The 14,171-nt window shown below is 39.1% G+C and overlaps 1 protein-coding gene across 1 annotated transcript in view; it reads left to right on the top strand.

Moving 5' to 3' along the window:
- The first annotated feature begins 2,576 nt into the window (after positions 1-2,576).
- The window catches only part of NFXL1 (nuclear transcription factor, X-box binding like 1), a 46,670-nt gene continuing 35,075 nt past the window's right edge, over positions 2,577-14,171 (top strand). Inside the window, exons 1-10 of the mRNA XM_005149096.3 lie at positions 2,577-2,878; positions 4,209-4,379; positions 4,726-4,835; positions 7,104-7,234; positions 9,205-9,383; positions 9,551-9,712; positions 9,818-9,918; positions 11,091-11,205; positions 11,598-11,722; positions 12,675-12,797. Of these exons, the coding sequence (XP_005149153.1) occupies positions 2,719-2,878; positions 4,209-4,379; positions 4,726-4,835; positions 7,104-7,234; positions 9,205-9,383; positions 9,551-9,712; positions 9,818-9,918; positions 11,091-11,205; positions 11,598-11,722; positions 12,675-12,797 (1,377 nt within the window). The 5' untranslated portion in view covers positions 2,577-2,718. The remainder of the gene's footprint in view (positions 2,879-4,208; positions 4,380-4,725; positions 4,836-7,103; positions 7,235-9,204; positions 9,384-9,550; positions 9,713-9,817; positions 9,919-11,090; positions 11,206-11,597; positions 11,723-12,674; positions 12,798-14,171) is intronic.

The following is a 14,171-nucleotide window of genomic DNA, read 5'->3' as shown; positions in this document are numbered from 1 at the left end:
TTAAATTTGTGTATAAACAAATACATTTTAATACATATTGATTAACATAAGATGAATTAAGTATGGGATATATGAGTACTGAAGGCTGTAAGATTTGGAAAATATTGTTATTTCATTGGGTCCACCTTGGCTGATTTCTTGAAATGTAAGTGGGCAGTTCTAAATGAACCCTTTTTGGGGTAATACATGCGAAGGCTGGAATAGAGAATGAAGAAAATACAACTCCTTGCAAGCATCATTCTGAAAAATATGGATGGCTCAAAATCTAGCTGTTCTTTCCACAATAATAACAAATTCATAGTGTTGAAGACTGTTCTACTCCATGTAATCATACGGCTACTGAACATGGACTATCAAGTTTTTAAGATCTGTGCTTAAAAATTTTTATGTCCCTAGTGTAGCAGTTGTGGACACTGGCAGAATGCAAGGAGCAGACATGACAGAAAGAGGCCAAACTCTCCTTATGTCATCTTCTATAGCTGCTGCTGGGGAAAGAGCACGACTAAAGAGTTTTTTTTTTCATTGATTGATAGGATATTTCTTTCTTCGTAACTACTCCTAACACAGTAAAATATATTGCTTCATTTGTCAGATAGATTTTCAACTGCTTTAAAAGCATTATCTCCTTGGATTTTTTCCCCCCTAATTTATGTATTTTTCCATTGGCAAAAATTGGCTTTATTAGCTGTGGTCTCAGCTGGGTATTTTCAGTAGACTTTGATCATAGCCACTTAATGTTGGAGAAGTTTGATGACAGAGAGTGAAGAAAGGGATTTCAAGGGATAATTCTGTGTTTAGGGCAATCTGATTATCCTGGGCAATTGTATTTCCACTCTTCATAAATATGTATGTAAATATTACTATTATATATAAGTATACTATACTTGATAATATCTCTATACTTTCATTCTTTTCCTTACTAAGATGGAGACATTATAAATGGGATCTTTTGTACAATGAATTCTTTGCCATTATTTCATTAAATACTCTACCTTTGCACACAAAAACAATTGTTGTGCTGGCATTTAACTATATTGTGAATGCTGGAGTTTGCAATAAGCATTCTTCTAATTCAGGTCTTGAATATAATTTGCAATCTCTATGGCAGCAGCATCCTGTAGGGCTGTCATATTTCACTACGCACTTAGGAAGCATTTCTCTCCTTCGTTGAAGTTTCAGACTTTGTATTTAGAGAAATGTGTGATAAGTTTTAACTAATAAAGGCAGAGATCTACTGTTCTTATTTTTTTCTTTTATTGATACTTCAGTCTGACATGAGTTGCAGTCACTAGCTGCCCCATTCTTGGGAATAAAAACAAGTCTAAACACTACAAAATAAAAGAGAAAACCAGAATTGAGCTCCAGTAGTTTACTTACTATTTTCAGACTCTTCATGATTGGAAATCTGTTATTATTTCACTTGTATAACCACATATTTGCTGAAAAAACCCTGCACACCACCAACTCTCTCCCCTCCTCCCCAGACCCTGCTAAATGCAGTTCCTCCTGGCACAAGGCAGAACAGAAGTGCTGTAAGTGCTATGTAAGCATTACAAGTATTTATATTCATGTTTTATAAAATTTAACATATTTCAACTGGCTCCTACTTGTCAGATCTCTTCAGGAGGCACACAGGTACCTCAATATGTATTTTTGTGTAGTAAAACCTGGATATGCTTCAGTGAGGTTTCTAAACATGCTTTGTGGCTGATTTTTACCTCATGTGCTCAGAAGAAGGGCTATGAAGAAAACATGGGCAAGAGCTGCACCCTACAGACAGCTGCCAGAAATTTACTTGGATACAAGGAGGCTCAGGGGACAGTTTTTTGCTCTCTACAACTACCTGAAAGGAGGTTGTAGTGAGCTGTGTGCCAGAGTCTTCTCCCAGGCAACAAGTGATAGGACAAGAGGAAATGTTCCATCCCTGGCAGTGTTCAAGGCCAGGTTGGACAGAGCCTTGGGTGATATGGTTTAGTGTGAGGTGTCCCTGCCCATGGCAGGAGGGTTGGAACTGGATGATCTTAAGGTCCTTTCTAACCCTGACTATTCTATGATTCTATGATTCTATAAAATAGGCTGAAGTTGTGCCAGGGGAGGCTTACAGAGGATATTGGGATAAATTCTTCACCAGAAGGGTTGTCAGGCATTGGACCATGCTGCCCACAGAGGTGGTGGAGTCACCATCCCTGGAGATGTTTAAAAGATTATATCGATGTACTTAGGGACATGGCTTAATGGTGGACTTGGCAATGCTGGGTCATTGGTTGGACCCAATGACCTTAAAGGTCTTTTCCAACCTAACAATTCAGTGACAGACATCTGAAGCCATTACTTCTGTGGCCAGAGAAGCAGGCAAAAAGAAACCCAAGCACCAGGTAACAGAGTCCCACGGCCCGTGCGCTGTCACACACGTACCGACCACCGGGCACTCCGGTACAACCATCCCCTCAGGTGACTTCGAGCTCCGGCCCAGAAAGGACTGGGGTCGCGTGGCGCCCCGCTGCACACTGGGTGTTGAAGTCCCCTCACCCCGCCCGCGCGGTGCACGCTGGGAGCTGTAGTCGCGGTGCCGCGGAGCTCACGGGGGTTGTGCCGCCTCCGTTGTCACACCCTGACGGAGGGGCTGGCGTGCAGAGTTCGTCTTGGGCCGGCTTCAGCTGCGGGCGTGAGGAGGGTTCAGCCTCCCTCCGCCTTTTCTCGCTCACTGGCGACAGAGAGATGGAGGCGCCCTGGCGTCAGGGCGGCCGGGGCCGCGGCCGTGCCAGGCCCGGAGAAGGGCTCGCTGCCCGTGCAGGGGCAGCTGCCCGGCTCCCGGCTGCCAGGGCCCGCGGCGGTGCCTGCGCTACGGCCGCGGGGAGTAGCGGTGAGGCGGCCAGCGGTGAGTGTCGTGTTCTCCCCCTGAGCCGTGTCCGTCCGGAGGCTGCAGGGCGCCTGGCTGGGGAGTTGGCTGTGGCCTGTAGCGCAGCCGGGCCTCGGGGAGACCCCCCGAATGCCCAGGTCGGGGCTCTCCGCGGCGTCTTGTGGAGGGAAGAGGAAGGGCTGGGGACGCTTGTGTGGCCGGCGGGCCCGGCGCGTCTCGTTGCCGCTCGGTGGCAGGGAGCCATGGTGTTCGCCATGTGCCGCCACTGCCTGTGGGTACCACGGAGGGAATGCGGGGCTGTATCCTCCCCGGGTGCAGGGTTAGAGCCCTCCAAGCTGAAGAAGAAGTCTAAAGTAATGGACCAGCTGTTTTCCAGTGCGGTTGGAAATACTCGGGAGAGCGCTGCCCACTAGGGACAAGCGTGAGGTACTCTGGTCAGACACGGTGCGCGCTGCCTTGTGCATGGGCGTGCTGCGGGTGCAAGTTAATACTTTGCAGGTGGAGAAGTGCCAAATAGTGACCTCTTCTAAGTGGCATCCCAGGTTCTTAAGGAAAGCCCTAAAACTAGACTTGACGCAACCCCAGTAAATACATTGGGTGCAGGAGTCTAATACGGAAAACTATGAGTCTTGTGATGTGCTGAAGACCTTTATATTTCTGTGATATGTTATCTTAAAGGCACTTTTCTATTATGAGCTCTGTTAAGTTACTTTTTTTTCATGCGAGAATCTTTCTCTATTTCACATGCAATACCTTCAACAAAAGCTGGTAATACCGTGTCTTGTTCAGTGTTTCCATCTGTAAAGTACTGTGAAGTACATTAGAGTTGTTGGGTGGAGGGAGATCAATAAAAGTAATAATTTAAAAAATCCCAGATGCTGGGAGAGGCACCTGTAGGCAAATTACAACAATTGCACTTGTCGAGAATTGCCTGGGACCTTTTTTTGTGTGTGTGTGATTGTTTGTGGAGTTTTGTTTGTTTTTATCAGTTTTTTTTTTCCTTCCTCATGCTATGAAAGTTGTGTCTGTGTGAGATGTGTGTTGTGGTTTTTTTAAAGTATCCCTTTCACAAAGGGGCATTATAGATGCATATATTTCAGTCTGTCTGGCTGGATTTGTCAGCAGTAATTGACAGATAATAATTCCTCCTGTGAATTTTATGGATAATTCACATTAAAGAAGGAAATACAATTTATCTCTTCTTGTGTGGTATCGAAAATGTAGCAACATAGTGCCCTTAAAAGCATAAAATCATCAAACTCTTTAAGGAAAAGGACAGTTGAGAGTATGTAGACCTGAATGTGGTGTTATGAGTAACTGTTATGGTATTAATCTGTTCTCTTAACAGAATTATCTTCACAGAAGAAATTTGATGAAATTAAGAAGGCTAATCAGGCTGCAGCAAAAAAGCTAGTTGAAGACCAGTTTAGCTCCTCGTCTGAAGAGGATGATGAAGATGCTGAAGTAAAACAAGGAAAGATTTTGGCCAAAACATTTACCATTTACACCAGTCAAACTGGTAATTTTTTTTCATTGACTTTTCTTTCAGTGTGAAAGCTTAAACAATACTGTATTACTGGCTGTGTACTAAAATTTTTCCATAATTGAAGGGAAAGCACTTTATTCTTATGTCTTGTATTCAAAAACCTTGTTTCCAGTGATGCATGCTGGCAGTACTTCTTGCCTTCTTTTGCAGAATCAATAGTATAGTTTTGAAACTGTCTTAAGTACCTCTAATAATCTAGCTTTGTACTAATATATGACTGGCTTCTGTTCAAGGAAAAACATTTTTACAGCAGTCTCAACATGTATAGAATAGCAGATCAAACATTACTGATTGCTTTAAAAATCTTTATACATTAAAGATGGAGATGCAAGTGAACTGGAACGTACAAGACAGTACATGAATGAAGCTTTTCAGTCAGGGGCTATGACATGTCTGATCTGCATTGCCTCAGTTAAAAGGAACCAAGCTGTAAGTATTTTTCAGTAGTCTTTTAGAATAAAGCCGATATAACTGAGTAATTTGTGTTTAATTACATTACTAAAGTGATTTTTGGTATTGATGTTTTTAAATTGATTGAGTACTGAATGCAGCATTCAGCATCTTTAGATTTTTCAAATGTGTGAAGAAATAAGTGCTTAAATATATATAGCTTGTAATCAGAATGTGGAATTTTTGACATATTTGCTATCCTAATGTAAAATAGTTATTTCTAAATTAAAGAGAGTAGCAAATGAAAAAGTGAAGTACTTGAAGGCCAGTTCTTGCAATGGTATATTCAGTAAGCTATGTTGTAGCAAATACCAAGGCAAGAAACAGGAAGCTAGGAAATATTATTGCAGGATTTATAGCAGGGGACCCAAGGTAAAATTTGCTGCTCCAAATGCTAATCAGGTGAAAGAGAAAGGTGGTGTATCTGAGAAGGTTGACTTACTTAATATAGTTAAGTTTTTTGTGGGAGAGATTTCAGGACAAATCTTTTTCACTTTCATTGTTATGTATCAATGTCCCTTTGATGTTCAAAGGCCCAACACTGTTCCTGTTTGTTACTTGAATCAGTTGTGTTTGCAGCTGTATGTTTGACATTAAAAGAAAAAGTGCAGAAAATCTTGAACTTATTATGCTAGATGTACATGGACTACAAGTATATGCAATGAAAATGTAGTAATTAATTTTTTTTAGAAAGAAATACAATGTTTTGTGTGAATTTTAGCATACTTAATCCATATTTCTTCAGACCTTAATGTATATGTTTATTTTTAAGTTCTGTGTCTCTTGAGAGTTAATCTTATCTCAGCAGAAGTGAGCTGATTTTATAATTAAGTGGTTTGTTAGTTATCTTGAATCTATAACATTTCAGTCAAGTGTGTTTATTTTCTTAATGTCTCCTGTTTAGCTTTAGTTTTGGGGGAGTTACATACATACCTTTACAAACTTACATCATTGCCTTTGTCCTCTATAAGTTATGGGGAAATTCTCCTTGTTTTCCCAGTATAATTTATACTGTGAAATATACATAGTAGTGTCACAAGTTATTAAAAAAATAAAGAAATGAGAACTGTTCTTTTTTTGCTGCTTTTTTCTTACCAAATATCGATATGTGTAAAGTCTTCAAGTCATAAAACTGCATTTTTGTTATTTAAATAGCTTTTCAGCAGCAGGCTCTTAGGGAAGTACGGTGATTTCACTCCAGAACTGACAGAGAGGTACACTGGGAACAGCAACATAAATGCTTAGTGATGGATGCAGGATACTGGCAAAATCAAATCTCTTGAGCAGATTTGCTTTTAATTCTGTTCTATTTTGTACCTCTCTTGCTCTTTGAACAAAAGACACTAGGCTGAAAGCACACTTCCAATCAGAACTTTTTCTTACCACCATTGTATGTAAATTCTGAAGTTTGAAAGGGGGATAAAATCTTATTAGTACTTCTGCTGCCAAGATATTTAGAGACCCAGTGTATGGGATGGGGAGAGCTGAGCTTGTTTAGTCTGGCAGAGAGGAGGCAATGGGATGTTGTCCAAGGATGTTGTGATTGCTCCATCCCTTGTGGTGTTCAAGGCCAGGTTGGATGGAGTCTTCGGTGACATGGTTTAGTGTGAGGTGTCCTTGCCCATGGCAAGGGGTTGGAACTAGATGATCTTAATATTCTTTCCAACTCTAACTATTCTATGATACAGTTGCAGCCTCTGTTCAGTTGTAGTTGTGAAGGTGGCTAAGGCCAAAGTCATCTTTATGGTGACAGGAGTGTAAAAAGGGACAATGGCACAAACTGGGGTTTGGGAAGTGTAGACTGGGTGCTAGGAAGGGAGCGTGACACTTGGAGTAAGTTGCACAGGATGGTTGGTTGTGGAATCCCCATCCTTGAAAAATTTTCCAACTTTGCTAGGCAAAGCTGTGAGTGAGCTAAGTTGGCAACAGCCTTACTTTGAGCATGAGGTTGTGCTACATGATCACCAGTAGTGTGTTTTAAATCAATATTTCTATGATCGTGAGTATTTTCGTCTCTGTATGCCATGGCAAAAATATCCCAGAGGAACAAGGAAACAGATTAGAGGTATGAATCAGGAACAGTAAAACTGCCTGTATTAATCTAACAATAAATATATTCTATCATTGGAAACCAATTTTTTAAATGGAAAAATAGCAATCTTATATTTCTTAGATACTGCAGATGTTCATAACAGAAACAAAAATAAATACAATATAAAGCAGTTGACACTTTTATCTGCTCTTTAGGTCTGGAGCTGTTGTGGATGCTTTTGTATATTTCACCTTGTGTGTATCCAGAAGTGGGCCAAGGACAGCCTTTTTCTTGTGTCTTCTGTGACAGATGATGATTTTGGGAAAAAGGATTATCCCTGGCCATGGTGAGATTTTCATGGTACACTTAAAGAGATACTTTGCTTAGACTGGCTTTGCTTTTTTTTTTGAATTATTTTTAAGTTTTCATTAAGATGATTCAGGAGTATTTCAAGACGTATTAAAAACCTGCTAAATCAGAGTTGTTTCTGAGAAGGTAACTTATTTTGCATGTATCTGAGCTTCTAATACTTGTTTCTGAATTGCTTTCCATATTTGTCTGTTACTTTTAAAGTTGTCACTGTGAAATAAATAAATAAACTAAACAAAACAAAAAAACCCCAACGGTTCTAAAATGTTGACGCAGGAGTTACAGACAACACAGAGATGATCAATGTGATCAAACGATTGCCAAACTTTATTAGATACAGTGCTCTTCTTATACCCTTACTCCCTTATGTAACAGCCTTGGATACTGAGCTCTTATTGGTTAGTCTAGAGGTTACTACTGTTTACAGAGCTTATGTTTATAACTTGTTATAATTGCGATTAAATACCTTACTCTAAAAATACAGTGGGAAACTGCAACCTTGGTAGAGATCATTCTCTGCACGTTTTCAGTGGAAAATTACAGAGGCATAACAAGGCAACTGACCTTGCTTATGCTTGCCAAAAATCTTAAGGTTCAGGGTATTGGAATCGCTCACTACATGGCCTTGGCTCTTAAAGAATCCCACACTAAAATAGCAAAATTTAGAGATTTATTATTTTTTTTTAGTTTCTGTATAACTCGGGCACTAAAGCCAGTCTTGCAGCTTTTTGTGGGATTGTATAAAGAAGAAGGTAGTATTGTTGCTGTATGAATAATGAAGTTTGCTTTCTCAGTAGTTTTGTGTCTGAAAGTTCATTCAAAGTTTCTTTGTGCATGTTTGTTCTATGCTTTATTTGTGCACTTACTTTCATGTGGAAACTTACATCTGTGAGACAGAGTCCTCTGTCAGATTTGGCTGCAAGGGCCTGGTGGATTCAAAAGCTCTGTTCATGTGGGGTCTCCGAGAACAGGAAATAAGATACAAGGTTTTTGGTTGGCAGTGTCCAGGTTGATAATGCCTGTTTTACTGCAGTTCTACTACTAGCTTTGTGTTTAAGCAAAATGTTTATAATGAGAACAGTTTCAAGGAAATGCGATTTTTTTTCAACTTTTAAGCACATGATAAAACTGTGCAGTCATGATGCATGAGTGGTGTGTGGCCTGTAATGTATTATATAGGGGCAAATTGACATTCTATTTGATAAAAATAAATACATAGGTCTTTCAAAGCTTCTATTCTTCTCTGAGGAGGAGCTGCTTGTCTGTTGTCTTCTCCTGTTGTAGCCAGAAATGGGAGGTGCTTTGTTTCTTCTTCCTTGTATTGCATTCCTTATCCATGGCTTGCACCAGAGATCCTTTAAAACCTGTGTCACTAACAATTGGAGTCTATCTACGCTTAGGAATAATGTATTTTTTACTATGTGATACCTTCAAGGATAACAAATAAAGATGTGCATCTTATAATTGCTAATATGCTGACCTGATAAAATCTAAAATCTTTCAGATAAAATTTAAAATATTATGCATAGTTCAGTTAGCATCACTAACTCTTGGTTTACATAGCTTATAAATTGCCACTGGTAAACCCCTGGTTTTTATCTCTTTTGATTGGTTCTCTTAAAGAAGGTTAACTTTTTCTTGCATACATTCCTTTGGTATTACTTGACATAAAAATTGTTCTGTATGCTTCCTACACTGGGAAAGAGGATTGCAGTGATAGGACAATGCCTGAGACATTCTAATGAATGTATTGTAAGATCTGACCTATAGCAAGACCGTTATGATATATTATAAATTTAGTTATGTTATTGGTTACATTTGTTGTAAAAATGTTAATTGGTAGCCTGGTACAATCTTGGGAAACTGAAAAAATAAAAACTGCATTTCTTTTTGAAAAAATTTTACTAAAATTCCTTTTCTATTCACTCCCTTTTCCATTTGTTGTAGTCCAAAATGCAGGTTTGAATACAAACGGTCTGAAACTCCCAGTAGGTATTACTGTTACTGTGGAAAAGTGGAGAATCCAACACTGGACCCATGGCTGGTACCTCACTCCTGTGGTCAGATATGTGAGAGGGAATTCAAACCTCCTTGTGGTCATAAATGTTTGCTGCTTTGTCATCCAGGTAAATCCTTTGAGTCTCTTAGTTGTAGGACCTGCATTTATGCAGCTATTACATAGTTTGGTGTAAAATTGCTAACTATATTTAAAATTCTCAGAATAAACCAGATGTGTTCTAGGCTACCTTCACTTAAATAGCCATTAGTGAGGTGTTCTTTTTCCTGTACTTAGGACCCTGTCCACCTTGCCCAAAGATGGTTACAACAACCTGTCACTGTAAGAAAGCTAAACCAGTGCCTCGAAGGTGCAGTGCCAAGGAATGGTCATGTCGCCTGCTGTGTGGACGAACACTGCTGTGTGGACAGCACACCTGTGAGAATCCCTGTCATGCAGGTATACCTGCCCTCTTAAGCTTCAGAGGAATAGCTGTTTGAATTCTTAAGATACATCATTCTTCTGCAATTCCTACTCTCCATGTCACTTTGTAATTACACACAGGAGATTGTCAGCCTTGTCCACGAGTCAGTAAACAATGGTGTATCTGTGGAAGACAGACAGGAGAGAGACTTTGTGCAAGTCCTCAGTGGCAGTGTGACCAGGTGTGTTGAAGCTATCCTTTTAAGCTTATTTCTCGTCTTATGTAAAATTTTATTACTCAGTGTATTGAGGATTGGAAAAACTCATTCAGTAAGAAAATAAAATTAATTTTTTTAGGTTTTGAAAGTGCAGTCAGAAATGTAGCAACATTGTTTGGGAATGGATTTATTTGGTGGCCAGGTTAATTTCTGACAGTAGTCAAAATGCCACTGTTCTATAATTGTGCTGCTGGTAGCATTGAATTTGATCTTTAATATTCTGTTCTCTCATACTTGAGGGTGAAATTTTGATTGCTGCCTTGAAAAATTAGCATGAAACCACAACTTTGTAGAGTTTCATGCTTACTTCTAGTTACTGTAACAGAATGAAAGCTTTGATTCTTTCTTTGAAGTGTATTTACAGCTCATTCTTAGGACCAAGGCAATGGATTGACAGACTGAAAAATAATTTAAAAACAAAATTGAGTGACAGGGGTGAGATAGCACCAGGAGATACTTGGTCATTATAATCCCAGTAAGAAAGGCACTCAGCCTCAGTAGAGTATCAATTAAAATGCAGTTTATCTCAGCTAACACTACAGAAAAAGGGAGCATAATATAAACTATAGCATAGCCCTTTAGATACTAGGAGGCCCAAGCTGTTTAGCATTGGATGGGCATCTGATCCAGGTGCAGGGTGCAGTGCAGACCCCATCTGTAGAAAAGGTTACCACATTTTGGTCATTGAAGCTGTTGAAGGCTTTTGTTACAAGAAGGCAACTCTGTTTATCATTTCTACTGTCAGACAGGATGTTCAGATGAGAACTTCTTGCTGCACTTTTTAGATAAGGGCAGGGACATGCAGATGGTATAATCACAGCTACCAAGTGGAAGCTGCCTCCAATCTCCCTTTGCTACAGTAAGTTTATCCTGTGGCTGAGGAAAATGGGCCTGAAGGACAAGCTGTATGTGCAGCACAGGACAGGCCTGGGACTACTCATGTTAACTGTTATGTGATTACTCAATATACAGGGGACTTCCAGTCAGGATCAATTATTTGATGAACTCAGTGAATATAAGAGTTGTTAATTAAGAAAAAGGCATCTTTCACCCCTAGTTTTTATCCCTTTGGGTTGCATTGTCTTGATATATAATTCTGTTACATCCCATTCACTTGATTTCTCTGAGTTTTCCAGGTGTGTGGGAAACGCTTGCCTTGTGGTAATCACACATGTGAACAAGTTTGTCATGCTGGTCCCTGTGGAGACTGTCCTCGTTCTGGGAAAAGGTCCTGTCCTTGTGGAAAATCAAGTAAGCGGCTCTTGGTTTTTGTGGGTTTTTTTTTGTTTGTTTTTTAAATATATGTTTGTTTTCCTTCTCCTTCAAAATCTAAAATAAGAAAACAAAAGTTATCCAGTCTTTGACTGTGAGTAGTTCAGATTAATTGTGCAGGGCATAAGCCATAAAAAGATTTTACAAACAGTGAACTCTGACAGCTTTTATTAACTCTTGCTTAATTCTTTCAAAGTTTTATTTAGTACCAGGGGTTTAATTGATGATGTAAATAACTGAGAAATTCTAGAAAAGCTTTAAAAAAAAGTGAGAGAATTGGCCTTTGAACTCCTACTACACAGTCCATTTTTCTTTTTCTAAATATTTTTTTTTCCTTAAATGTTTGCTCATACTTCTCTCTCGTTATCTAGAGTTTACATTGCCTTGTACAGAAGATGTGCCCACCTGTGGTGATAGTTGTGACAAAGTTCTGGAATGTGGCATCCATAAATGTTCACAGCGCTGTCATCGAGGTCCCTGTGAAATATGCAGACAGGTTAGTCTTACTCTAGCAGGTTCACATTTTGTTAGGGCTTTTAAACTCTGTATACCTGGAACAGTGCAAGTCTCCTGGGGAAAATGAAAGTGTATCTATCACAAAGTCTATGACTTTCTGTTTGTTAAAAGTAACATGTTTTTTTTCCCCTTTTCCCCTCCTGCTCCAACACAATTCTGAAATAATAGTTGGGTTTTATGTTATCTGAAATAATACATAGATAAGTTTTTTATTGTTTTGGCTTGGTTTTTTGATGTTTGGGTTTTTTTTATTAATTGTGGTCTGAAAGACACTTTTTTCCTCAGCTCTTCTACCTTCCTTAATGCTTTGTCTTATGCTATTTCTTCATTAGTGAAATGGAAGATGCTGTAACAAAGCATTATTTCATTACTAGTAAGAAAATAATATTTTACCTGGTCTGGGTTTATGGAGCTTCTGTGGTCTGGCCTATAAAGCTGTTGCTCTCTCTGCTCTTGTTTGTCTGTTCCTGAACCAGCTTTACTATAGAGTCTATGGTGAATATAGTTAGCACATTATAGCTGAGGTAAGGGTCAGGTAAATCTGCTACTTCTTAAATTATCTGTATACACGATGAATCCGTCTGTTTTACTATGCAGGAAGGGTACTTTTTTGTATGATTTTTTTTCTGCATTTACTACACACTTGAGTAGTTCTCTTGAAATGGCTTTCCCCTCAGTGAGACCAAAGTCACAGTGAGGTCCTGTCCAGAGCACAGTGTTTGCAATACTGACACAAGGTCCCCAAGTAGTTATTTCACAGAGAGGTTATCTGCTCAGAGCATTTTGATACGCTTCCTGTCGTGATAAAGCACTGTAATGTTTTGTTCCCATGAAATTTTCTTTACAGCTGGTAGAAAAACATTTTATTTTCCACTCTTTTTTTTTTTTGGTGTTAAAGATACCTTGCTTTTTCCCCCTGTCTTGCTGCCCAGGAAGTTGAAAAACAGTGCCGCTGTGGAAAGCACACTAAACGCATGCCGTGTCATAAGCCATATCTGTGTGAAACAAAGTGTACTAAAATTCGTGATTGCCAAAAGCACCAATGCAGGAGAAAGGTAAGCATCCAGAGATGATCTTTCTCAAACATATTGTTTAGGTAACTTTGCTTTTCTTTAGATACAGTGTTTTATATTATGTATAAATCATATCAATCTGTTGGTCCTCCTCATGTTACAATGAGAGAAGAGTTTTCTTCAACATCAGTCAAATTAGTTTGCAGTGTACTAGAATTCTCTGAACAGCATGTCACCAAGGAAAACTCTGTGGCCTCAAAAACTGGGAGGGGGTTTTTACAACTTCTCTCTTTCAGAAGGCAATTCTACTTTCAGATACCATAAAAGTCAGTCAGAGAAACTCTCTAAGACTCGGTTTGGAGTTTTAGAAAGCAGGCATTCTTTATTGCAGCACTGGGCACACATGCAAATAGTTTCACAAAGGTGAGCACGCCTGATAACTTGCTGACAGTGGGTATATGTATTTATCATACTCATGTATATTCATAGTGTTTCAAGGAACTAATTATAATACTTGCATTCTAATTACACATGGGCTTTCTTGCTGAGTGGGGGGGGCTCTCTGGCTCCTGCTCACTGTATTTACTGGATGACCTCGGTGCTTGCATATGCTCGCAAGGTCCTAGTGCTAAGTTAGCAGTTGTTATGTCCTTGTTTCTGTTCTGTTCCAGTCTCGCTCCATGTTGGGCGCCACTGCTATCTTAAAGGCTGGCATCCTTGGTCTTATTTACTGTCTTCTTAGTTATCAGTCTCATAATATTCCTTCCCCAGTCAGCCAAACATACCTTTCTCGCTATGTGTTAGAAAGCTGGAACAGTTTGCTGTATTCTGCTGTATTGGTTTATAGACACACACTATTGTTAGTTTAAACCTACAATTTAAGCTTATAATACTTAAGTAGTTACTGATGCTTTATGCATTCTGGAGTAGTTAAATAAATTTATTTCATTTGTGGGAAGAGCTGGAAATTTCTCTTGGCTTTGTAAGGAGCATACTCTAATTTTTGACAAACCAGTATTCCACAGCCACTTGTAATATGCATTGCTGCAAACAGCAGTGGTCTGACAATTTGGAATTTGAATTTTGTTTCCCTACTTATTTGAAATCGTAGTAATGATTGATACCTCAGACTTATCTTTTCAGTTTAATGATTCAAGAAGACCTGAAAGTTGCTTGCTAGGTGTTAATTAAGATATTACAGAAGTTGACTTCTTACCACAAAGAGGCATGAAGAAGTACAGGTTTATTCTTCAGTTTTTTTGAGTATTATTATTATTATTACTACAGTGAATTTCCTTTATGTGAATATGTAACAGAAGAAGTACATGCAGTCTTGACATCTTTAATTTATGCTATAAAATCCAGGTTTCTCTTCCTAGTTGCCATTCTTCCTTATAGAGTTTGGAAGATGGGCAC

Source organism: Melopsittacus undulatus, chromosome 7 (genome assembly GCF_012275295.1).
Source record: "Melopsittacus undulatus isolate bMelUnd1 chromosome 7, bMelUnd1.mat.Z, whole genome shotgun sequence".
In the NCBI taxonomy this organism is placed as follows: domain Eukaryota; kingdom Metazoa; phylum Chordata; class Aves; order Psittaciformes; family Psittaculidae; genus Melopsittacus; species Melopsittacus undulatus.
This window is presented reverse-complemented; position numbering and strand designations above follow the sequence as displayed.